Source organism: Carica papaya, chromosome 8, assembly GCF_054855325.1.
Source record: "Carica papaya isolate Zhongbai chromosome 8, ASM5485532v1, whole genome shotgun sequence".
Lineage (NCBI taxonomy): Eukaryota > Viridiplantae > Streptophyta > Magnoliopsida > Brassicales > Caricaceae > Carica > Carica papaya.
Genome location: NC_142316.1, coordinates 22991740 through 23019421, shown reverse-complemented (window position 1 = coordinate 23019421; position 27682 = coordinate 22991740). Strand labels below are relative to the sequence as shown.

General features: G+C 35.4%; 1 protein-coding gene across 4 annotated transcripts; it reads left to right on the top strand.

Annotated features, from left to right (window-relative positions):
* The first annotated feature begins 3387 nt into the window (after nucleotides 1–3387).
* Nucleotides 3388–11671, top strand: LOC110820925 (putative ADP-ribosylation factor GTPase-activating protein AGD6). 4 transcript variants are annotated; one of them, XM_088209126.1, is made up of 5 exons: nucleotides 3388–4408; nucleotides 4561–4650; nucleotides 9480–9563; nucleotides 10563–11100; nucleotides 11370–11671. In XM_088209126.1, exons 1-4 carry the CDS (start codon nucleotides 3599–3601, stop codon nucleotides 11058–11060), a joined length of 1482 nt encoding a protein of 493 aa, XP_088065252.1. In that variant the 5' UTR covers nucleotides 3388–3598; the 3' UTR covers nucleotides 11061–11100; nucleotides 11370–11671. The 4 variants fall into 4 exon arrangements, with proteins under 4 accessions (XP_088065252.1, XP_088065251.1, XP_088065250.1 ...); XM_088209125.1 differs by having other exon boundaries at nucleotides 11230–11671; XM_088209124.1 differs by having other exon boundaries at nucleotides 3389–4408; nucleotides 10563–11671.
* The last annotated feature ends 16011 nt before the right edge of the window (nucleotides 11672–27682 follow it).

The window sequence follows — 27682 nt, the reverse complement described above, 5'->3', positions numbered from 1 at the left end:
ACTCCTCATTCCCAAGTAAAAATTAGGACATCTGATTATAGATTTCGTAGTAGGATTACCGAGGTCCAATTCAAGTCATAATGCGAGATGGGTCATAGTCGATAGACTGACCAAGTTGGCTCATTTCTTACCAGTGAAGACCATCGATTCTATTAGTAAGTTTGCTGGACTGTATGTGTAAGAGATCGTCTCGCTCCACAGTATCCCTGTTTATGTGGTATCTGACAGAGATCCTTGTTTCACTTATCGATTTTAGACAAACTTCCAGAAGGCCCTTGGTACTAGTCTTTCCTTTAGCATTACTTATCATCCCTAAACTAATGGCTTATCTAAAAGAACCATTCAAATACGAGAGGATATGTTAAGGGCATGTGTGGTAGACTTTAATGATATCTAAGACAGACACCTATCATTAGTGGAATTTACTTATAACAATAGTTTTCACTCCAACATTGGGATGGCTCTGTACAAAGCCCTCTATGGTAGGCCTTGCTGATCCCCAACTTGTTGGAATAAAGTTGGAAACTGACACCCTTTAGGACCATATCTCATCCAAGACATCATAGAAAAAGTTGCGATCATCCACAAAAACCTCCTGATTGTTCAAAGTCGATAAAAGAGCTATGAGGAAAATTGATAGAAGAACCTAGAATTTGTTATGGGTGACCATATCTTCCTTAAAGTCTTTTCGGCCAAAAGAAACACACAATTTGGGAAAAGAGGAAAGCTAAGTCTTCGCTTTGTGGGCCCTTCGAAATACTAGAATGTATTGGCCTTGTAGCATACGACAATGCCCTATCGTCGGAATTCACTGGTCTCAATGACATCTTCCATGTCTCAATGCTCAGGAAATACCATCATGACCCTTCCCATATCATTTAACACTAGCGACTCCCGATGTGATCTAACATGTCCTACTCATAATACCCAGTCAAAATCATTGATTGATAAGAGAAGGTCTTTAGATCCAGGACAATTCCCATGGTCAAGGTAGTATATCTCTTCCTTGATGAGGCTACTTAGAACTAGATGATGAGATGTGGGATAAATATCTCGAGTTATTTTAAAATTTTCAAATATGACACCCTTCAATTGATTGACAAAAGAATCCTCAAACTATTTTCATGTTTAATTTCAATTCAGATTTTAAATTTTGTTTAAAAATATTTTCTTGCCAAATAATTTAAATGCATGCTTAAAACTGAAATGAAGATAAAAAAATGGGAAAAGATAACACCCCACGGGATTCAAATCCTAGAAGGCAAGCCTCACGGACAAGTCTCGCGAGAAAAGCTCGGGGTAATGCCTTGCAGGTGTGTGCATGCCTCGTAGGCAAATCCCTCGTTCATTCGATAGGATGCACACACACACAAATAAACATGTCCACTCACCCCAACCAGCCACTATTCGTCTAGGTTATATAACACCTCAGAACCTCTATATTCGGATGTTGTGTTTTTAAAATTTATATTTTTGTAATTTATGATGTTTTAACGTTAATTTTAATTTTATCAACACTTAAAATTAAGTTCAGGATTTTATTTTAATTTTAATTTTATTAATTTTTGCACAACATAATTGAGAAATTTTCAAAAAAGAATAAAATAAAGTGAAAACTAGAAATATCAAAGGGGGGAAACCTACTAACTCGCATAAATAGCTCGTAAGCCCTCGCCTGCATGCTAACTGCACATGTGGGGCAGTCACATCATGGATGTGATTGCACGCGCACATGCTAACGAGCATGGACCGACTATCATATCGGAGTAACACATAGATAACTAATCAACAGTCCTAGCTAGACAATCAAACTATTCGGTTCAATTACGATATTTTATATATCTTTGCGCAAAGCCATTTTAACCTATATCAATAGAGGGCAAAGTGATGCCCGACTGCCATTGTGAATGGGGATCAGTTCAATTCGATATACGGTAACACAGTTAAAAACTATGACTATGGCTATACTTCATCTTTGTGGCCCCCACAATTAGTTGTTATTCGAATTGAATAAACTGTTATTGCACTGGATTAAACTGTTATGGATAGAACCGAAATTACTACTTTAATTAAATGTGAGTTAAGTTATAGTATAAAACTTTTAGTAGTCTTTGATATGCATACTATTATTTTAAAATGATAATTGTGTATTTTCACTGATTACATTAATAACCTTTAAAACATTAATTACATAAATTTAATATTGATTTCCTTACTAAGTTTCATGGGACTCACCCTAATCCATTCTTCCTCAAATAATGTAGATGAGGCTGATCTACCCCTTAAGATTTACTTGGATCCATTCTCCTAGACCAGTGATTAAATAGTGCATTGAGAGCATTTTATTTTGTGAGGTTGATATTTTGTAATTTGTAGGATTAACCAGACAATAGTAATGTAATTTAAAGTAGTTAATCCTTATGCCTCAACTTATTATGATATATTCTTGTAAGGGATGAATGTAACTTTTGCATTTATTTTAATTGCATACACTTGTATCTACTCTGTTATTGGACATTGTTACCCACTGGGTAACAGGACGTCACATAATATGCCTTTATACTGATCGACTACGTCAATTATTAGAGAAATAAAGCCATGCATAAATGTTAACAAAAATTAATACAAGGTAGATATACATCAATTTTAGACATCATATTTTTTGTAAACATTTACAAGGGCAAGCTCAAAGTCAACATCAATAATTATTTTTGTCTACAGTCAAACATGAGATGACCATTATCTGTATGTCACAAGTCACAGGAGGACCAATTTTCTCTATATTGTTTTCTAAACAACTAACTCGCTTCCTGCCTTTATCTTTGCTTTCCCTAATGCATAGCCAAAACATGTAGCAAAAGAGGGTTTTCCAGTGATGTATGAGTAAACTAAAAAGCTAGGGTTTCTTTAGGGTTATAATGCAGAGGAGTATATACACCAATGTTTTTGCTCGGCAGTGAACCCCTTTGTTAGTACCGGGTCTTCTTTTTAATTGTGTAGCTTAAGTTTGGACGTGACATCTTATAATTTTGTCTAGTCTATTCAGTCCGCAGGTGTTTACTTAGTCCACCAACCATTGATCTCAGCTATTATACTAAGTTTGTTAGATTGGCTTTTTCTTACATAATATATCTCAATTTTAATCATATATATTACTCTTCTCCCAGAAAAAAGAAAACATTAATATTTTTATGAATCACAAAAATATGTAGCATTTAGAAATTTGCTATCTCACATATGCTTATTCAATATATCTATTAATGCATCATGGAATAAGGGAAAAAAACAAAAAACGGGGAGTGACTCCATGACTTCCATTTTTGAATCAGTTTTGAAAAGAAAAGGAAAAAAGTGCATTCCACCAGTAAACATCAATATCCTAAAAATGTTTTTACGGTGTCGGTGATTCCCCATTTTTCACCGATAACCAAATACCCCTCCCCTCTCTCCTCAAATATAGGCCCCTTCTCAACTTGAGAATTTAAAGTTACAAAATTTTATTTCTCGTAGACTTCCTTTTTCTTTTTTATTTATTTTTTTTCATTTTCGTTTTCATTTTCTTTGGGGATCTGAATAAGATTGATCAGATCGGGCCTGAATGGCGGCAGCGAGACGGTTACGGGAGCTCCAATCGCAGGCGGGCAACAAGATGTGCGTGGATTGTGCACAGAAGAACCCGCAATGGGCGTCTGTATCGTACGGCGTGTTCATGTGCTTAGAGTGTTCCGGCAAGCACCGGGGCCTTGGTGTTCACATCTCCTTCGTACGATCTGTCACCATGGACTCCTGGTCCGAGATCCAGATCAAGAAGATGGAGGCCGGCGGCAATGAGCAGCTCAACAAGTTCCTCGCGCAGTACGGAATCCCCAAGGAGACCGATATTGTCACCAAGTATAACACCAACGCCGCAAGCATTTACCGGGATAGAATCCAGGCTCTGGCCGAGGGCAGATCCTGGCGTGACCCACCAGTTATCAAGGAATCGGTTGGCAGCAAGAAGAAGCCCCCCTTGTCGAATAACCGTGGTGTTGGTGGTGGTGGAGATGGTAATTTTGGGAAGAATGGGGGTTGGGATAGTTGGGACAACGATGATGGGTTTAGATCCTCTACCGATTTGAGGCGGAATCAATCGGCTACTGATTTCAGAGCCGCAAATGCGGGTGGTCGTGGCCCTGGGGGAGGGATTCCGGTCAGGTCAAGATCGACGGAGGATATCTATACTCGGGCTCAGTTAGAGGCGTCCGCAGCCGATAAAGAGAGCTTTTTCTCAAGGAAAATGGCGGAGAACGACTCCAGACCCGAAGGCATCCCGCCCTCCCAAGGCGGCAAGTATGTTGGTTTCGGATCCAACCCCGCTCCTCCCCCAGGGAATAATTCTCAGGGGGATGTTTTCTCTGTTATGTCTCAGGTGATTTGTTGATTATTTTGATTTATTTGGGTTTCCCTGGGATTGGGGTGGGGGAGGAGGGGAGCTTGCGGATTTTATATATGTGATAGATGTAGATGCTTAAAATTGTATGAGTTGTAATTTGGTTATTGTGGTCCGATTTTGGAGTGCAGGGCATTGGTAGGTTATCTTTGGTTGCTGCATCCGCGGCTCAGTCTGCTGCAAATGCTGTCCAAGCAAGCACCAAGGATATAACGTCCAAGGTATTGTTTTTTTGTTTTGAATATAATCACATTTATTACTCGCTATTCTGGATTAATTTTTTTTAAAAAAATTTACTGACAATTCTGGATGGCTTCTTCTTTGAACTGGCATTTACTTTTGTTTAGCCCGAAGGGCTGTAATTTTTGAAAGCAGGATAGCTCCTGCAATATGAATCTCCTGAAGGAGATGGTAGCTTAGGTCTCCATCTTGTGCATTTTTATCTACTTTATCCACTTGCTACGAGTTTGTTAACATTTCAACTTTAAAAGCTCTGGAGAACATTTCTATCATTTAATGTTGAGATTAACAATCAGTTGCTTAATATATAGATTTGAAAACTTTATATGATTGTTTTGGGGTAATATTCTGCTTTACAAGCAAAACTCTGGCTTTCATATCCTTTTTACTGTGATGGTAAGCACTTGCTGACTAGAAGAGTCAATTCTTCTCTCGGTGTTATATTTGATGGTTTTACTTGAGTGAAAACTTTGACACAGTTAAGGACTGTGTAGCTTACTATATAATAGGACTCAGATTTTCCAAAGATTATGTTTCATTTAACTTGTTAACTTTTGCTTGTATTTTCCCTTTGATTTCTGTTACTTGTACTCCATTGAATTTGCTATAGTTAATATGAAGTTAGTACTTTAAACATATCTGCATTAAACTTTATATATTTAAATAACCATAATATGTCAGTTTTCCGGATGTTCAGTGAATCTCTGTCATCATATGTGTCTTTTTGTGGTTATCTTGCACCTGGCTTATGTTTTAACTGAATACATTTCACGTACTTGAAATTTTGACTGCCTGTGTGGTTGAGTCTAGTTCTTTGCGGACAAATCACTATTATATGGAGACAAAACGTTGTGGCTTAAGATCTGACCTACTGACAAAAAAAAAAAAAAATCGCTAAGTTTTCATCTAATCCCTCGCTGAAATTTCCTCCTTAAAATTACTCAGGCTCCCCCCTCTCTTGAAAGCTTCCATGTCTGCAGATGTCTAGTTGACTATTGAAAGATCCCATCTTTTCAACTCTCTGTCCTGGCTCTTATTTACATATCTCTTGCAGCTTAAAATCTTGTTTAGAGTTTTCAATTTTTTTATTTTGTTCAACTTTTTAAATACAGTTCCCACATCTCGTCTTTTTGTTCTTTCTCATCAATGTTCAAGGTGTGGTTACTTCAGTTTTTCCTTCTTGTCTTGTTGATGGCATAAAGCATATACAAGAAACAAGACTAGATAGTAGATGTTTCTAAGATTTAAGATATGTTGCTTTATTTGGAAGGAGGACAGCGGTGCAAGAAAGAAATATTTTAGTTGTGGGGATTTTTGCAATTACTGATTCCCGATCTTGTGGGTTAAGAATGCAAGTTGGGCTGCTTCTAATACCAGGACACTAAGATGTGTTAGTTTTTCAGCTGCAAGTTTGGGTAGTGTCGTGATTGTGTTTCTTTTTGGCAAGGCTGGACTTTAATTGTCCTGCTTCAGCGTTGCTTTGTCTTCTATACCGCTTTGTTGACCAGCTTCTCTAGCTTCACTGCTACGTAAGATCCATTCTAAGTTTTCAAAAGGTTGTTTTATGATTATGCTGCTGGGAAAGATTTAGTAACCCTTGTAATGTTGGTACAGTTGATAGTTTTCCAGTTTGACTACCTTCCTAGGATCTACCACTTTATCAACCTCTTGTGTGCTTGAGAATCCTTTGATGGCTACATCTTTGGAATTGCTTCGGAAGGCTTCTATGGTGTTGTGCTTCATAGTGTTTTACTGCTATCCACTTTTTGTCTTATGTTCTTTTGCTAGAGTAGTTTCATTAAGTTTTTGGTGGGGAGACTAACACATCTTAATGTCTTGATAAGTAGAACCAATTTTCCAGTAAAAAGGATGGTTGAAGAAACCTCTCAAAAATTGCTCACGATAGTTGAAAGCTATCAAGTATAAAGGTTATATTTGATTGATTTGACTTGATGTGTTTACAACCGAAGGAATAAGGCCTTTTTATAGGCATAAAATTTACAAATCTGAGTAGAAATTGGAACCTAAATTTTAAGAGAATTCTAAATATATTTTTATCTAAAATTCTAATTAAAAAATTAAATTAAAAACTCATAAATATAAAAGAAATAAAATTCTTCTCTCTTGACTGGGATTCCTTCTTGTGGCTAAATTCTTCCTCTTTATCTTAATCAGATTTGGACTTCAATAATTAATTAATATTTTGGTGAAGAAGTTGTGTTGAAGGTGCTTTAAAAAGTTTTCAATTTGAAGTAGAAAACAAAGATTCCTCCATGAGAAAATTGAGGAAGATTTTCGGCTAGGATAAGGACTCCTCTCCCTTTGATCTTTCCTTTAATTCCAACTCTTTAAAATATTAATTGGGAAGAAGAAATCCAATTAGGACTCTAGAATAAAGAGTTTCCGTTTTCTGAAAGTTCTCTTCCAGTACATCCTATTTTATTTGGGATAGCTGCACTCCGCCAAGAGAGGATGGCTTCCTTTAATTCCATCATCTTGATCTCTTTTTGGTCCTAGCCAGCACTTAGTCATCAACTTTATATATTTTTTTAAATATGCACTTAGTTAGCAACTTACGGGCAGAATGTCCTTGTTTATTTCAAATTTATTATGTCATTTATTGTGCAAGTGTATGGTTTATGTGCTAGTTTATTGTTTTATTTATTGTTAGTTATATATGTCAGGTGAATTTTTCTGAAATTATGATATCAGGCATGCTATTCTTTAGGGGTAGTTCCTATTCCTAAGGTTGCAGTTATTTGTTGTAACCTGTAGAAGGCAGTTCTGGAATACGTCAAATTATGCAGATAAGTACTTCTTACTGTTGGGGATATTTGGGTTCTTTCTGATGAGTGCAAGCTTTTGTTTTAGTCAACATAGGCAGAAAGAGAGGAGATGCCAGAAATATTCTGGCTTTATATAATATTATTTCACGTAACAAGGCCCTATAATCAGATCGAGGAGAGAACATAGCATCCTCTAAATTAATGCGATCTAGTATTGCTACAATGACGCCGATAGTTCAGTCATCTGTACACTTATCCCTTTATTTGTGAAATAGTTATTTTTCTTTGATGACTTACGACTTCAGTTTTAGAGTTTTAACTCTAGGGTATAACTAGGTTCTATGCATAGTTCTAGTACTTTTATAATTACTACTGTATGGCTTATGTTTAGTTTTCTGCTTATTTTTGCTATATTTATCTACTCCATTAAAGCTTTTTGTTCTTTTGAGATAAGTTTACTCTGTTAAATCTTGCCCTAATTATTGCAAATACAAATTTTTACATCAAATATTTGATCTCTTCTCTCTCTCATCCTTATGGCCCACTCAGGCTTTTACGTGCATCTAGTTATGGAGCCTTAACAATGCAAACACACCGATATGAAGCCTAATGAGGTCTTCCCCTCATCTCTTAGTTCTTTAGGAGGTTAAGAGACCGGTCAATAAAGGTGGTTTGGGGTTGAGATGTATTTCAAAATTAAATTTTGCTTTACATGGCAAATGGCTATGGAGATTTGTAAATGAGAAGGAGAAATTGTGGAGGAGGGTGGTGGAGCCTAGGTGGGGTGATTAGGAGAGGGATGGGGGAGGAAGAGGGAAATATAAACGTCATGGTTGTAGTTTGTGAAAGAAAATTAGCACCGATAGCAAAAATTTTTATGACTGTTTTTGCTGGCAGCTGGGTAATGATGCTGAAATTAAATTCTGAAGGATGAGTGGGCTGGTGACTTCAAAGTGAAAGATAAATTCCTGAAGATCTTTGAGATTGCTAGTGAGAGGGATATTCTTGTGGAGAAGGCGTTTGAGAAGGGAGAAGGGGGGGGGGGGGGGGGTGGTGGTGTATACAGGTTAGAAGAAATTGTAGAAGAGTTAGAATTCTGTAATCTGCTTCGTTGACTTGCTGTTTTTAAGGTGGTTAATGTGAGACAAAAGAATCTGGAAACTGGATAAGAAAAGAGGTTTTTCGGTGAAGTCCTACTACAACTTTATTGTCAAAAATAGTGAGGAGAATGCTAAGACAGCACTGTTTAAGCAAATTTGGAGGTCAAAAGCACCGCCTCGATTTACTTTTTTCATTTGGGAAACTGTTAAAGAAAAAATCTTGACCATTGATATGTTGAGAAAAAGAGGTATGATGATGACTAATAGGTGTTACATGTGTAAGACCGAAGAAGAATCATGCAACCAGTTGTTACTTCATTGTCCTATGGTCTACAGAATTTGGGAGTACACATATGGGATTAGGGGGATGAAGTGGGCCATGGCGGGTAGTGTTAGCAAGGAGTTGTGGGTGCGGGCTGGTTTATGTAAAAAGAAAAAATAATTATTCCTTATTCTGATTTCTATTATGTGGGTTCTTTGGAGGGAGAGGAATGCTAGAGTTTTTGAGGGTATTGAAACAGACATTGTAAATATTAGGGATAGATAGTTTCATATTTTTAGTTCTATTTTGATTGGTCATGACATAGTTGATTGGGGAGATATTGGGGATGTTATGGACTACCTGATCGACTTGTAATTTTGTATTTTCGGGTGGTATCCTTTTAGTACTTTTGTGCATAATAATATTCTCTCTTTTATTTCCAAAAAAAAAAAAAATCTTTTAGCTCTTTAGGAGGGTAAGGTAGCCACAGGATCAAGAATAGATAAGTACTTGTTAGATTCCCTCTCTCTTTCTCTATCTCTTACATTTGTACTTATAGGTTATTTTAAGCTAGAGAAGTATGGGTATACAGAAGCTGAAAGTGTTTTGTGGCCTTAAATGAGGAAGTCTTGGTATTGTTAGCTATTGTTATAATTTTTTAGTATAGGGAATGCTGCAGCTGGCATGTGCAAATTGGCTGTCAGATGGGATATGCAGGTTCTGGTGTTTCAGAGCTGAAAAGATTGGTAATGAAATACTAGATTTCTTCCTTCTCTCTCTCTCTCTTTTTTATAGTTGCTTGAAGCTAAAAATATGGATGTAAAACTGCAAAAGCATTGTATAGCCTGACATTGGGAAGTTTGTGATGTGGAGGTTCTAGTATTCCAATTGTTCATCTGGAAAGTATCAGTGAAAACACTTTCTGAAGTGAGGAAAATAAAACACTGAATATTGTACTTGTGACTTATGAGGTCTGATTGGTTAAAGGTGAAAAGAGGAGTGGTGTAGCTTTCACAATTAACACGTGGATCACAGCTAAATATGGACCTGTTGATTGATGTGTTTTTATGGATAAAATAGGACTGCTCTTTTATAGTTGCTTGAAGCTAAAAATATGGATGTATAACTGCAAAACCGTTGTATAGCCTAACACGAGGAAGTTCTTGATGTGGAGGTTCTAGTATTCCAATTGTTCATCTGAAAAGTATCAGTCAAAATACTTTCTGAAGTAAAGGAAAATAAAACACTGAATATCATATTTGTGACTTGTGAGGTTTGATTGGTTAAAGGTGGAAAGAGGAGTGCTGTAGCTTTCACAACTACCCGTGGATCACAGATAAATATGCACCTGTTGACTGATATGTTTTTATGGATAAAACAGGATTGAGTTTCAAGTTTCTTTCTATATATCTTTTTCATCTCCTACAATTTTGTGTTAATCTTCAAAGTTCCTGTATGTATTGTGTCAGTGCTGCTTGTCCCTCTGTTTCAGAAACGTGTGTTTTCTAACTTTTGGTTGTTTTCTTAACAAGTTCTATTTTTTTTCACACCACAAAGAAGATATCCTCTTGATTTCATGGCTGTTTGTTGTCACTGTGTCTTGAGCTTCTATTTAGGTGGTACTTAATTCTTTGCATCTAATTGACTGAATGTTTTTCTTATGTAGTTGTTGATATTCTAGTAACTTTCTTGATGATGAATATTGGACATTGAGGTAGCAAGTTAATTTATAAACTTCTATGCAGGTGAGAGAAGGTGGCTATGATTACAAGGTTAATGAAACTGTCAGTGTTGTGACAGCAAAGACAACGGAGATTGGACAAAAGACATGGGGAATAATGAAAGGGGTCATGGCAATGGCTTCGCAGAAAGTTGAGGAGTACACTAAAGAAGGCATGAACTTGAAGACTGAGAATAGTTGGCAACGGAATGAAAGTGAAAGAAATGGATACTATGAGGAATTTAAGCACGAGAACAAAGGATGGAATTCTTCTGTTGGAGGGAAGTCGTCATCAGGTCATTATAATAATTCTTATAGTTCAAGTTCTTGGGATGATTGGGACCAGAAGGACAATACCACTAAGGCGTCAGCATCGCATCATGATGATGGTTGGGCTGGTTGGGATGACCATGATGCTAAAGATGATGGGTATGATAACTTCTACCAGAGTGCATCTGATAAGAAAGCTGCTGGTCATAATGGGAATTCTGATGGCACATGGACGGGTGGTGGCTTTCTTTAGGGTTAGAATATATGCAAACTGTTCAGACTTAATTTTCTGTGTAAGTTGATAGTCTTGTGCATTAAACTGGCTTTGGTCTGTTTGCTTGTTGGTCCATATTCTTGCTTCGATCTGTTTTTCAATATTCCATCTTCACTAGCCAATGGTCAATGGTCATTTATCATCACAGGCTTGCTGTCACTTTAAGTACTTACTTGAGTGGTATAATCTGATCTTTTGTCGGGATAAGGCTATTGACTGTATTGGATACTGGCTTACCCATGGATTACTAATGGTACAAGAATTGTTGGTTGCCGGTTGGATGTGCAGTTTCTACATAAGGCAGCTTTATGAAAGTTTCTTCACAAATAGAGTGGCCGGGGGGCATCCTTTTGATGAGGTTAGTGTCTTGTTGGCAAATGCATACTTTCCATTTTATTAGAAGCTTCTATGTATCTTCATGGAAGGTTTGGTATGTTTGTAGTTCATAGCTGATTACCCAATCAAAAGAGGACTGCTATTTATGAGTTGAAAGACCATTTTTGTGCCCTGAGGTTTAAAATTACTGATTGTAATAACTGCAGTTCATTGTTTTCGTAGTAATTTTATTTCTACATCTTAATTTCATTTTATTTCTGTGATTGGTTATATGAAAATTCTCCACCTTAATTTCGTTTTATTAGAGTTTATTATATTTTTATTTCATTTTTTGGCTTTTAATTATTTAAAGTAAACTACACATTGTTGCCCAATGTGTTGTAAATAATGAGCAATTAAACAAAAAAGTGAAGGGACAGCTGAATTCCCCTGGTTAATTGTCTTAGAGATGGGGCAAAATCAGAAGTTATCATTTTTTCTAGGGTTGAGAAGCGACCCTCAAAGTTATCGCTACTGCTTGGGTTAATTTCTTCACCTTGTTCAATTTTTTTGTCATTTGAAGGCTTAAATTCTCGAGGCGTGTCAGGCGTGCATCCATCCTCTGAAGGCACAGTAATAATACTTCCAAAGTCAGGCATTCTTGTAGGGGTAGCAACTGATTTAATTATCACTTAAATTGGACCTAGAATGGCAAAGCATTGAATACTACACTTAAGGTGTAGCAATCCCATGTCATCCAGACATCCCAACTCCAATGCATTTAATGTGCAAGAAGAGTGGAAATTATTATCCTCGAGATCAATTAAATCAGTAAAAATAGCAACGCGGGTGATGATGGAGCCTAAAATTGATAGTCTTTTAAATGACATGACATTTGAAAACTACGAGACTAACCAAAATCCTAGGTTCACTCTTTTTTTTTGAACCATACACCATAGAAAATACACTTCAGTTTTTAATAGGAAGCTAAGTGCATCTTTTTTACCTAAAAATGAATAAGCTAGCAACCTATGAATATATTTCATATAGGGATTATGCAAATATAGGTTTTTAGATTTGTTACGGTTAAAAGTATCGGTGGGTTATCACAAAAGTCAGCATAGACAACAACAACATCAAATTCATCATAGAAATTGCAATGAGATACATCCTTCTCGAACCCAAACGCCTCTTAAATTCAGTGATTATAAAATTAAAATTTTTTCTCATTAATTGAAATGAAATCAGATTTGATGTTTTCATATTGAAATTAGTGAGTTTCTCAAATTAAAAAGTTGTATAAAACTTCGTAACTAATTCCATGTATGCAGGATAGTCAGTTTCAAAATAAGAATCCCAACCAATATACTGAATCAACTCAAATACACCATCTTTAATGTTTAAAGTTTCAGGAGTAGGTCAATGGTTTTTTTTACCTGCCATGATGGGTAATTTGTAAATTTCCCCATACATTTCCTTTATTGAACTAACTGGGAAAGTGAGGCGACTGTGTAGCTTGGATTCAGCAGGTGCTAGAGTGTGCTTACCCTTCCCAGGGTTCTGTGCGTTTTGCTCTTAGGCCGGGGAGTCGGGCACGTCGGCTGCAAAGCTATGGTGTTGGTCGGCCATCATAGAGCCGCTGGCATCTCAAGGTGAAGTTTGTTCTTCAGTTGTGACTTATGGTTTGGCTTCCATTTGAGGCGATTGTGTGACGTCCCAGCCCTGGCACCAAGGTAACAGGCATCAACCATTTATATCACAACAAAGTGACTGAGAAATATTATCAAATGCAGTAGAACTACATGTAATATACATCCCACAAATGATATCATAAGTGAAAACATATTACATGAGACAATTAAAACTACAAAAGTTTAAAACAAAACTTACATCAACATTTACTGCATCATTTCTACCCAAGGCTAAGGAACTCTCCTCATACCACATCTGACTGTTGACCCTATTCAGGCTCCCTAACTTGAAAAAAAAGTCTAGATTGAGGTGAGTTCTAGTAAACTCAATAAGAAGAGCAGTACTAGTGTGCCACAATTAATGTTTTGAAAGTCATGTTTAATGCATATAGTGAAAAACTTTTATAGTGCATACAATACAATTCTTTTGAAAACATTTTCAATAATATTACCAATATAATACAGTCCCAATTATCAATTTTGTACTCATTTCTTTTCATTTCTTTATTAATACTCATTTCTATATTTCAATAATACATATCAAACCTAACAATTAAGTCACATAACATGCAATCCTCTAACACACGCACCTAGTATTAACTCTGACTCATTTTCTAATACAGTTTTAGTATAATTTATTATCTTAGTTTAGATTTCACTATTTATAAATCTATACGTGCAGCCGCTGCCATCTATTTTTAAGGAGGGCAAGACGGGAATCCAAGTAGCTATGGATGGGGTACATAATCAATAACAATAACAATATATTACCTATAAAATCATGCAATCACACTTTCTCTCTGGTCATCATCCTACAAGATCATTCTAGTCACCTTCATTCATGGTTATGGGCCCCAGAGCATGAATAGCTATCAGTACAGATTCCCAAGGAACACTGTACCACTGTTCCAACACGGAACGCAATAACCAACACCCATTGCCTAGTGGCTCCAACCAATAACAATACCAGTACCTCTCCAAGAAAATTAGATGGATTGGATTTAGACTAGACAACTTGGTGAGTTAAGTTTTATTATACACTTGACTTGTTTTTTTTAGACAAAACCCCAAAACTATCCTAATTTAACCTAACTCTACTATTTTTTCCCATTTCCCCCTATCATGTTCTTTCCAAAACCTTACTTGTACCTCTGAGCACCCCTAACCATCTGTCTACCATCTTCCCTTTTTAATTCATGCATTCCATTTCTATTTCAATTTTTAAGTAATTTAACCATATTTCAATATAATAATTATGACATCCCAAATGCTAAATAAGGCATGTGAGTGTCAGATACGGAAATAAAATTATGAGTGCATGATAAAATTATATGCAGCGGAGAAGATTAATACAAATCCCTTACAAATATATGAGTTCCAATTACATACATATAACTAAGGTCAGAAGTGGATGCAAAACATAAGGTCAAAATAAAAAAGAGGGCTACTTCTTTCAATATGCTATTGGACTCATCAGAGTGCAGGAACGATCATGCACTCAAGTTTTGTGGATCCACAGGATCTTCATATACTTCAATGGGCAGGTCAACTGGTGATTCCTCATTCTCTTCTTCATCGGGGGGGGGGGGGGGGCATGGAAAGAATGAGTTCCATATACTCAGCAAGAAAAAAAATATTTAAATAACATCGTAAAGTTTTAAAGGTAAAATATTCCAACGTAAATACTTACTGTTTAGTTATTTCGTAAACTTATTTTACCTTATGAAAATAATTTATTTATTAGGAAAAATATCACATTAATATAATCAAAACAAACACATCATACCAGAAAAGAGAGAAAATTAAATAAATCATAAATTCTCAAATTTTCATGTCATACTTTACGAAGTCGTTACGACTCCCATCTTTGAAGGCAAATACAGATTTTCGACTACCCATATGGAATGACCAGATCAGATACAGATAATGGCAATTTGCTCAGACACATTTCCGACTTGTCAAACCATGGTACAATTTATGACCACGGCCATACCAACCATAATGGTCTTATAAGATATTTTATAGTCACGACAATACTTAACCAAAGGTGACCCCTAACAGATATTCGCATCACCACTCTCATCAGATGGTACACCGTCATCCACAGGGAGTAGTCTTCATGCATCTTTCCATACCAGATAGAGGAGGGGGAAATAGATACCTCGGATGGGGTTAGGGGAATCGATACCCCTAGAGATAAAAGATCTAACGAGACACTTGATGCATTATCCATGTCAATACAGATAGATACTCAGACCATTCATGCTTCATTCTATATTTCTCTTTTTTTTTTCTTTGTTTCTCTTATTTTCAAGATAACCTTACCGGTTTCATATTATTTTAATTATATACACATCATCAAGTGTCTATAAATCACATAGCATCCTTAAAATCGAGAACAATTCAACTTAATAAACCTATAAACATAAAAGCATGCAAAAAAAAGCAAAATAACAAATTATCAATTTAATCTTTTTTTTTGGTCTAAAAATACCCCTTAAGACGTTTAAAGAAATACTAAATTCTTTACCGAAACTTTGATAATTTTTTCTATACCGTTCTTCTTTTCTTCCTCTCATTCTTTCTCTAGATCACTTTTTCTCTCTCTCTCTCTCTCTAATTCTTGAAAGGTGGAAGAATGGAAGTGTGGAGAAAATGGGAAGGACGAGCCCCTATTTATAAAAATTGGAAGCTGTTAGATTTGCACCAAGTAGCAAAATTCAATGAAGAGAGAGAAAAAGATGCTTGGCACAACAAATGGAGGAGAAAGATCTCCTATTAGAAAGTAAAACTTTTGCCCCTATTAGAAATTACTTCCTAGAGACCATTCGATCATGAAAAGCTTTTGTCTTATCTTTGTAAATCCTTGAATTCTCATAGGCTTCATTTCTAATTTCTTTCAATTCTTGCGGTTGTAGTCTTTTGTGTTCTCTAGCTTCCTCTAACTTCATATTGTATCCTTTGATTGCCTAGTAAGCCCTGTGTTCTAATTCAACTGGAAGCTGATGAGATTTTTTAAAGATCAAGCAATAAGGTGACATACCTATGGGGTTTTAAAGGTTGTCCTATAAGTCCATCGTGCGTCATCAAGTCATAGACTCCCATATTTCCTATTAGGATTGATTGTTTTTTCAAAAAGTGACTTCAGTTCCCTGTTAGACACTTCAGCTTGCCCACTAGTTTGTGGATGGTAGGCTGTAGAAATCCGGTGAGTGAGATGGTACTTCTTAAAAAGCATTCCTACAACTCGATTGTAAAAATGAGTTCCTCTGTCGCTTATTATTGCTCGTGGTATTCCAAACCTGACAAAGATATAGGATTTGACAAAATCTACAATAACTTGCATTTTAGTTCAAGGAGCTTTGGCCTCTACTCATTTTGAAACATAATCAATGACAAGTAATATGTAAGAATTATCGAAAGATGAAGGGAATGGCCCCATAAAATCAATGCCCCAAGCATAAAAAAAATTCACAAATTAAAATGGGTGTTAACGGCATTTGATCTCTACATCCTAAATTCCTAGTTCTTTGGAAATTTTCACATGATTTATAATGCACATACGAATAATGAAATAAAGAAGGCCAGTACAAACCACATTCCAGCACCTTACAGGCTGTCTGTTCTGGACTGAAGTGTCCCCCATAAGCATATGAATGACAAAATTTTAGAATGGAAGGAACTTCTAATTTTTGAAACACAACACCTAATTATTTGATCTGCATAATGCTTCCATAAGTAAGGATCATCCCAAATATAATAGTTAACATCCCTTTTGATCTTTTCTTTTAAAATTCTAGATAACTCATCTTGAAGTGCATTGGTAACTAAGTAATTAACAATATCAGCATACCATTAAGTAATTAATTGATGAATTGAAAAAAGATACTCATTTGAGAAGTCATCTTTCAATGGTAGTGGTCCGTCATTCAGTGGTAGGTGACTGAGATGGTCAGCTACAAGATTTTCAAGCCCTTTGTTATCTCATATTTTTAAATCAAACTCTTGTAGAAAGAGTATCCATCAAATTAGTCTTGGTTTTGCTTCTTTCTTCTTAAATAAGTACTTCAAAGCTGTATGGTTAGAATATAAAATTATTTTAGTAACAAGCAAATATGAACAAAATTTTTTTAAAAGAAAACAAAACAGATAAAACCTCATTCTTCGTGGTCGAATTGTTGCTTTGAGTACTGTCAAATGTCCATGAGGCGTAGTAGATGGCATGTGGGTCTCCTCTTATCCTTTGCTTAAGGACAACACCCATGACTTGGTTGCTGGCATCACACATGATCATAAACAGCAGCTCCCAATTTGGCAGCTACATAATGGGTGCCGACACCAGCTTCTCCTTTAGTATGTCAAATGCCTTTTTACAGGCAGCATCAAACTCGAACGCTACTTCTTTTTGTAGTAATCAACATAGAGGTCGAGTAATCTTGAAAAAATCCTTTATGAAGTGCCAAAAGAATCCTGCATGTCAAAGAAAAGATCGAACTCCTATATACTCACGAGGTAAGGTAAAGATGTAATTACATCAATTTTTGCTTTACCTACCTCTATCCCTTTTAAAGACACTATGTGTCCCAAAATCAATCATTGATCTACCATAAAATGACATTTATCATAAGTCAAAATAAGGTTTGATTCAGGACATCACCTAAGTACCCTTGTAAGGTTTCTTAGGCACTCATCAAAAGAATTACCATAAACTGTGTAGTCATCCATAAATACCTCTATATTGCTCTCCACAAAATTAGAAAATATGTTGATCGTACATCTTTGGAATTTGCTGAAGCATAGCAAAGATTGAAGGACATTCTCCTGTAGACGAGGGTTGGTGACAATTATCTTTTCTTAGTCTTTGGGTCCAACTGGATTTGATAAAAACCTGAATGACCATCAAGGCAACAATATTGAGTTCGACTAGTTAAACGTTCAAGAATTTGGTTAATAAATAGAAGAGAAAAATGATCTTTTTTAGTTGATGCATTCAGTTTCCTATAATTTATACAAACCTGCCATCCATTTTGATCTCTGGTGGACACCAACTCATTTTGTTCTCAATAGCTATTATACCTATTTTCTTTGGTACAACTGGACTTACCCACTTATTGTATGAAATCAGATAAATGATACTAGTGTTAGGGAGCTTCAAAATTTCCTTCTTCACTACCTCCATCATGGGCGGGTTCAAACGTAGTTCTGCTTGCCTATTAGGCTTGCTGTCTTCCTCCATCAATATTCTATGCATGCACATAGATGGTGATATTTTTTTGATGTCAGCTATAGTCCAACCAAGAGCTTCCTTATGCACTTTAAGTATTCTAATCAGCATGTCTTCTTCTATTTTGCTTAACTTGTTAGAAATTATCACTAGAAGGGTTTCTTCTTCTCCCAAAAGTACATATTTTAAATGTTCAGGCACCGGTTTGAGCTCCAACTTTGGTGCCTACAAAATAGAAGGTGGAAGTTTCATGTGAGAAATGGGAAGATTAGCATACGGTGCATTGCTCCTTTGGGGTTTAAGTGCCTCCAATTCAAACAAATTTCTCGTAGATTCTCTTCAACAACAAAATCTTCTTTTAAAGTTGTTAAACTATCCATATCAAAATTGTTACAAAGCACAATATTCAGCTTATCACCATGATGTAAATCAAAATTTTTTTGACTTAAAGAATCTACAATTTCCACACCATACACATGAGACACATCACTAGGATATTTCATAACATCATAAATATTAAATTTCATAATTTCTCCATAAAACTTCATAGTGAGTGTACTATCCTACACATCTATTTACGTCTTGTCAGTACTAAGAAAAGGTCTTCCTAGCAAAAGATAAGAGGAATTAGATGATTTATCATCTGCCATGTCTAACACATAAAAATCGGTAGGAAAAATGAGACTATCAACTTGGACTAGCACATCCACTTGAACTCCTTTAAGATAAACGACTGATCTATCAGCTAATTGAATTATGATACCTATTTTTTTAATGGATCAACATTCAATTTCGAACAAATGGACAAAGAAGACATTTATTAATGCTCCTAAATGCTTCATGCCTAAAGTATTTATTTTGCAAAAGATAGCAAACATACCTTGGTCTTTGCATTTAGGGGGTAGTTTTCTCTAAATTATAGCTAAAATATTTCCCCACACACTTTGTGTGGTTGATTGGGAAATCCTCCTATTGTATTGACCTGTTGTTGGTCATCTTCTTGCTATTTAGGACACATGTTTGTAGGATGTCCAGAGTACACACAAATTCAACAAATCCTAGCCTGTAGAGTGTTACTAGCAATCATGTTTCACACCAAAGTAGTTAGTTATGAAATTTGAGATTCAAGAGAAGATATACTTACCTCATTAAACCTTCTTGAGGTGTTTTGTGTGCTCCCAAATTACTGTTAAGTGGTAGTCATGATTGCTATCAATCTTTATTTTGTCAAGGCATTTTATTCACTGCACTGCTGCTAGCTACAGTTAGCATTCTTCTTTCTATAGGCAGTAGTCCTTCTTAAAAATAATGAATGAGGTACCATTCTGAAATGTCATGTTGTGTGCAGCTTGCATAGAACTACTTGAACCTTTCCCAATAATCATAAAGACTCTCTAATTCTTATTGCTTAATCCATATATTTGCCTCCTCATTCCAGCAACTTCGGAGGCAAGGAAAAAATCTGTCTAAAAATATTTTTACCATATCTGCCCATATGGTAATCGAACCACGAGGTAGATAAAATAACCAATCTTTAACTGCCTCATCCAGCAAAAAAGGGAATGCCCTTAATATTATCTATTCTTCAAGATTCACACTATGTGGCGACAATCCAAGTTGTAAAAAAGAAAGTATGGTCCCATACCCCATGCGGCATGGTTGCCTGACGTAACGGGTAGTCACGTCTGTTAGGACCATGTGTGCTGCCAGCTGCGCTCAGTGAGGTGCGTGTGCACAATGCACGACATGGGGCGTTCGCCTTATGTACAGGCACCTAGCCACGTGCAGTGCATCGGGTGCATGTGTTTGCACGTGGGCTGGCTGTGTTCCTACGGACGTGGATCGTGGGAAGTTTCCCTGCTTCTCATTTTGCCATCTCTTATTTCTTCCCAAATTACCTACTTAATTTAAGTTCTTAAAAACGTAATTTAGAAAGAGGAAACAAAACTATTTAATAAATATCGAACATTCTAAGTAGTAATAAGATTAAATCATAAAACTATTTTTTTGATTAATCACAAAATTTTGGGGTGTTACATGGCTCCTCTTGACTACTAGTTTCCTCTCTTTCTTTTGTATCTTTTGGGATAGGGTGCTTGACTTTCGCGAGAGCTTGAATATCTTATTGACTAGGAAGGTTCTTCGACACATCATTACATTGATGGGGCCGCTCCTTTCCATAATGCCTCTTACACTACTTACTTTCATTCGTCAAAGAGATGTTGGAGTTTCTACATATCGTACTATAGTGCGGCAAGTTCTTCACGAAAACTCATTGTGAAAAGATTCTGTAAGAAATGTTAGTACCTTCACTCATGTTTACCTCATAGATGCTCATACTAGAGCTTCTTCTGCCAAACTAAGTGTCGAGAATCAAGTTTGCTTTATCAGGACCTCTACTAAATTGAGCATCAGGAGTCAAGTTTACTTTATTAGGACCTTCGCTGAATTGAGCATCAGGAATCAAGTTCGTTTTATCAGGACCTGTGTGTTAGTCTTAAAGACACAACGAATAATCCTAAAAAGGATCTTGTATTCTAAAAGCTCGAATGAAGCACTTAAAAAAAGAACTTGATGTGAGATGGGTGTCGAATCCACCAAAAATGGTTTCCTATTCTAACAACAAATTAAAACTTGTAATAGTGGTGAATAGGGTCAAATCCATATGGAATTAAGTCTAATGTTCTTTTACAACCAACAAATAAAATGAAGTGAAAGGAGGAGGGTTTTTTGCTTTGAGTTAAAATTAAAAAACCAATGGATTAAAACAAATCAACAAATAAAAATCAATTAAATAAAATTGATAGAAAATAATTTAGCAAAATAAGAAAATAAGAAGATAAAAATCAATTATGAATAGGTTCCTAGTCAAAGAAGTACTATCTGTTTCAATATGCAAGGTTGATCATTGACGCAAAGATAATTCTTACTAATTCTCAATAAACCAGTTCTAGCTATTGGAGACACTCCTAATAGCCAAAATTTTCTTAATTTTAAATTGATCAGGAGACGTTTGTTTATAAACTCTTACTAATGAACAACCCCGGAAACGCTCCTATAGTTTAATTCACTAATAATTTTAAAAACTAGAAAGACTCAATTCTAACCAACAAACTCAACTACGCAGTTCATTTAGATTTGATTGTATATTTTCTTAATATGAACACTAATTTAGCACTAATTATTAAGATATCCTGAACAATTACAGGTTCATGAATCTTGAATGGCGATATACTATTACGTTAATGCACAATGGGCCCTATTTTAACGAATAACAGATAACAATATTCTTAAACACAGAAGAATATATAAATATTGAAAATAAGGAAGAATAAAAGTAAAGAAATTAGATCTCACAACCCTTGTATTGGAACTTCAATTAAGTCCTTGACTGAAAAATAATGTTTAGCCACTCATAGTGAGCATGATATATTAGAAAGGTTAATTAAATTTTTTTGAAGAAATCAAATAAAGATGGTTAAAGAAGACTAAGTCTGATGATCTTTTTTTCTTATTATGACTACTCTCTTTTTCTTCTTTTATTTAAAGGGTTAAGTTATGGGCAGCTAGGGTTTTTTTCTCCTTTGATCTCAACCTCTTTCTATGTTTAAGCGACTCATTTTTATTTGTTTTCCTATTTTCTCTCATTTCTTTTCGTTTTGATAGATTCTGAAAAATCTATATATGATGTCGTGCTAGGTGTAAGCCTTATCCAAGGCTTACTCGTGTTCGAAAAATTAGTACCTTCTGCCTTTAGGTGTAAGTTTTTCCCAAGGCTTAAGCACGTGTGATGACTCTGTGTGCAAAATCAATTGTACTGTACTATTTTCCAAAAACTAGGTCCTATCTTCCCAGCTGCATCAAAATTTAGCATAATCTGTTAAGTTAGGCAGTAAGTGACTCAAATATGGATTCAATCTAAGCAATAAAGTGATATTTATATAGACTATCAAATTTCTCCACATTTATCTTATGCTTGTCCTCAAGCACCACACAATGCGACTCCCCAACTCTTAGCTTTTCACCTTTTACCCATCTATTCCCAGTCATTCCATCACAACTTGCTTGTTACATCTCAATCCTCGAGTTGTAAGAATAATCATTAACTAGTAATTTGTAGGTTTGAGTTTCATGGAACCACATCAATGAATAACCACTTTGACTAATATCTAAACACAACATGAGAGATTTTTATAAATTTTAGCACATAAAAATTTTCATTGAGAGGAACAATCAGTATGTAGCAGAACAACTACCAAACCTGTCCAGATATAGTGGTTTCATGTACTTGGTTCATGTTGAAAACATAAAATATATTTGTAGCTAACTTGAGCACTTTTATTACTTGTTTGAAATGTCACCAACTTTTTGATTCAAGGGCAAACATTTGTGATGAATGCACTCGGTTACTTTGTCGGTCACAGTTTTAAGTGGCTACTACCGCTACTCATAGTCTATTGACTAGCACTTTTATGGCTATCTTGAAATGTTACTAATTTTTTGACGCGAGAGCAAACATTGGTGATGAATGCACCCAATTACTCAGTTGGTCATAATTTTAAGTGGCTAGAGGACTAGTTTATTATTTATACTCTTTTTTTTTGTATTAGTCTTAAACATAAACCATAGAGTTCTAGACACAAATAAGGACAAGTTATAGTAGAGTTCTTCCAAAGTATTGGTATTCACTCAATGATAAGAGAAAATTGATTTTGAATAGGTAATCGCCAAACAAGTCATGTTTAGTATACATAATCAAAGATAACTACTCATAGTGTGGAAAGATGAAAAATAAGCGACAAAATCCTAAAATATGGTTGTAATTGCAATTTGCTTGTTCAAATATCTCATTTGAGTTGTTTTAAAATAATTTAGATAGTTGTGGAGCTAAAGATTATTGAAAATATATTTGTGGTATGACAAAAATTAGGCAAAGTCAAAATAAACTGTGATAAATATCATAAAAAAGGGGGATGCAAGAGAGATAACTAAATGAAATGTTAAAAAAGCTACCCAAAATGCAAAATGCCCCTCCCCCACATTTAAACCATACATTATCTCCAATGTGTTATAAATAATGAGCAAAATAAAAAATTAAAGGATAGGTGAACTCCCCTAGTTATTTGTCTTGGAGGTTCTGCTCTTCTTGCTCACGGGTAAGAGAATTAGGCACATCAATTGCGGAGCTACCATGTTGATCAGCCATTGTAGAATGGCCTACATTGTAAGGAAAAGTTTATTCCTCGCATATGACTTGTGGTTCAGCGTCTGTTGGAGGTAATTATGGATTTTTTATAGTCCCATTAGTGAGTTGCGACTATTTATTTTTGTATCGGGCGTGCCTGGGGTAAACTCTCTTCTCTCTCATTTAGCTTGCTTTATGGTGGTTTGAAGTGGATAAGGCTTAGTTTGGTAGAGATTGTAAGTCGGAAGAAAGAAGGGTGAAATTGATTTGGGAGAAAAGAAAAGTGGGTATCGGCACTAAGCAAGAAGGAAGTGTGGAAAATTTGGCCATTTCAGGAGTTAAGGCAAAATAAATAGAATAGGTGCTAAATGGTCCTGGCATAAGCCGTGGGCAAGGCTATGCAAACATCCCAAATTAAAACCCAAAAATATTTGTACGTGCTTCTTCCATTAAAAAGCTGCAAGTGGTCAGAAAAACTTCCAGTTAAGAAAAAAAAGGAAGAAGAGTGTAAAAAATAATGGAAATAAAGAAAAAAATGAAAATTAAAAAATCTTGGAAATAAAGGAAGAGAAATTCAAATGGGTTGCCTCGCATTTAGTGCACTTGTTTAACATCCTAGGCTACACATTGTTAGTTCTTTCGTGTGTCTTCAGTAGGATGTTTTAGGTGATTTCTTCAATATTTGGAGCAGGGAATCCTTCATAAGAAAGCTTCAATTGATGACCTACCTTGAATATGTTGTTGGTGTTTAAGCTTTTGATTTCAATTGCACATGAGAAAATATATTAGTAATGAAAAAAATACCTAACCATCTTGATCATAATTTTTTAGAAAATAGCTTTAAGCAAGAATCATAAAGTAAAACTTTTTACCCTATCAAAAGTTACTTACTAGAAACCATTCAATCTTGAAAAGCCATTGTCTTCTCTTTTTAGATTCTTGAATTCTCGTAAACATCATTTTTAACTTTCTTCAACTCTCGTAATGATTTGAACTCCAACTGTGATACCTACAAAACAGAAGGTAGAATTTTTGTGTGAGAAATAAGAAGATTAATACAATGTGCATTACTCCTTCGGGGTTTAAATGCCTCCAATTCGAGCATCATATCTTGTAGATTCTCTTCAATAATAAAATCCTCTCTTAATTTTTAAGCTGTCCACATCAAAATCATTAGAGAGCACAATGTTTAACTTATCATAATGGCTTAAATCAAAGTACTTTTGACTTAGAGAATCTACAATATCAATACCATACACACAAGACATATCACTAGGATACATCATATTATCATAAACATTAAATTTTACAATTTCTTTATTAAACTTCATAGTGAGTGTACCATCCTATTATCTTCATCTTGGTCGTACTAAGGAAAGTTCTTCCTAACAAAATATCAGAGGAATTAGATGATTTATCATCTTTCATATCGAACACAAAAATCAGTAGAGAAAATGAGATTGTTAACTTTGATAAGCACATCCTCTAGAACTCTTTCAAGATAAATAATTTATCTATCGGCTAGCTGAATTATAACACTTGTTTCTTTTAAAGGACCATAATTTAACTTTGAAAAAAGGGACAAAGGCATGACATTTATTGATGCTCGTAAATCACACATGGTTTTCTGTATCCCTAAAGTGCCTGTCTTACAAGAAATAGTAAACATACTTTAGTTCTTACATTTGGGGGGTAGTTTTCTCTGAATTATAGCTGGAATATTTTCCCCACACTTACTCTTTCATTGCAGCTTAACCTTTTTTTATTGGTGCACAACTCCTTTAAAAATTTGGCATATTGAGGTACCTGCTTAATTGCATTAAATGAATGAATGTTTACCTCGACCTTTCAGTAAGTTTTTAAGATCTCCTTATCTTATTATTTCTTCCTTAGCATTGCAAATCTTTCTGAAAATGGTGGAGAGATTATGAATGATGTTGGCTGGTCAAAATCCGGCTAAGATTTGTTGGCCTTATCATCAACAACTGCTTCTGGTTCTGTGCCTTTTCGTAAATCTTTCCCAAGGCTTAACCAATGGGAATTTTCCAAAAATTCCTTACCACTTCTCAATGTGATAGCACTTACATTTTGTTTTGGATTAATCTCAGGTTGAGATGACAGTTTGCCTTAGGATTCTAGTTTACTCATAGATATTGCCAGTTGGCTCACTTGGGTCTCCAAATTTTGAATGCTTACTCTTGTCTCCTGTTGAAATTGTTGGGTGTTAGTAGCAAATGATTTAACAATCTATTCAAGAGACATATCTTGTTTTGGAGGTGCTGGTTATTGTTATGGAGGTGGTCTTAGCTGGTATTGGTGGAAACTCGGTTATATTGCTCCATAATCAAAGTTAGGATGATCCTTCCATCTCAAGTTATAAGTGTTAGAAAATAGGTCGTATCTCCTTTGTATTTGACCGAGAAATTCTCCTATGGCATAGACATACTATTGGTCATCTTCTTGAAGTGTAAGATATATATCAATAGGATGTCTAGAATGCGCACAAATCCCACAAACTCTAACCTGTTGTGTATTACCTGTAACCGTATTTCGCATAAAAGTAGTTAGTTGTGAAATTTGAGATTTAAGAGAATAAATACTTACCTCATTCACCGTTCTTAGGGTGTCTTGTATGGTCCTGAATTGTTGTGAAGTGGCTGCTATAATGAATATCAACTCTTTGGTCTCTCGGGACATCTTATTCACTATGGCACCACCGCTGACTGCGTCTAACATTCTCATTTCTGAGAGGAGTTCCTGATAAAAGTAGTGGCTGAATGATTATTCTGATATGTCGTGTTGCAGATAGCTTGCACACAGTCTCTCTAATATTTTCCAGTAGTAATTGTGAAGGTTTTCAATTTCATTTTACTTAATTCTGCATATCTCTCTTCTTATTCTTGCAACGTGGGAAACAGGGAAAAACCTGTTTAAAAATGATGATACCATCTTAGTCCAGGTTGTGATCAAACAGGGAGGTAGGTAGAACAACCAATCTTTGGTTGCATCATCCAACGAGAATGGAAAAGCTCTTAGTTTGATATGTTCTTTAAAGACTCCTTGCGACTTCATATCAAACACACCATGTGAAATTCCTTAAGGTACTTGCATGGGTTCTCGTTCTCCAGCCCTCTGAATATAGGTAGCAGGTGAATTAAACCACACTTTAGCTCAAAAGGTACATCCAGATATGGGCAGGTAATACATATAGGTTGCTAGATTGTAGGCGGAGTAGCCAACTCCCTCAAGGTACACTCCTGCATGATCTATTCTGGTTCTGCTTCGGTTCCGATGGTCGCACTACCTTCTTCAAACCTCGTGTCCTACTGACATGCTTGCCTTCTTATTTTGGTTTGTTTTCTCAAGCTCTTGGTGGTTTTCTTTATCATCAGATCCCAAAGGAGAGGTCTTCCACAAACAAACCTAGTCATAAAAAGAAAAGAACATAGTTAGGTACTTTAATTCCCTAGCAACAATGCCAAAATTTGATGGGTGTCAAATTCACAAAAAATAATTTCCTATTCTAACAATGAATTAAAACTTGTAGTAGTGACGAATAGGATCGAATCCACAGGGAATTAAGTCTTAATGTTCTTTTACGACCAACAAATAAAATGAAGTGAAAGGAGGGGGGTTTTGCCTTGAGTTGAAATTGAATAATCAATCAATTAAAACAAACCAACAAATAAAAATCAATTAAATAAAATTTACAGAAAATAATTCAGCAAAATAAGAAAATAAGAATTAATTATGAATAGGTTTTCAGTCAAAGAAATAATATCCGTTTCAATATGCAAGGTTGATCATTGATGCAAAGATAATTCTTACTAATTCTCAATAAAGCGGTTCTAACTATTGGAGATACTCCTACTAGTCAATCTTTCCTTAATTTTAAGTTAATTAAGAGGCACTCGTTGATTAACTCTTACTAATGAACAACCCTGAAGACTCCCCTAGAGTTTACTTCACCAATAGCATTAAAAATTAAAAAGACCCAATTCTAACCAACAAACTCAACCACGATTAGATTATATATTTTCTTAATATGAACACTAATTTAGCACTGGTTATCAAGATATCCTGAATAATTATAGATTCATGAATCCCGAATGGCGATATGCTATTATGATAAACGCACAATGGACCTTATTGCAACAAATAACAAACAACAATATTCTTATGCACA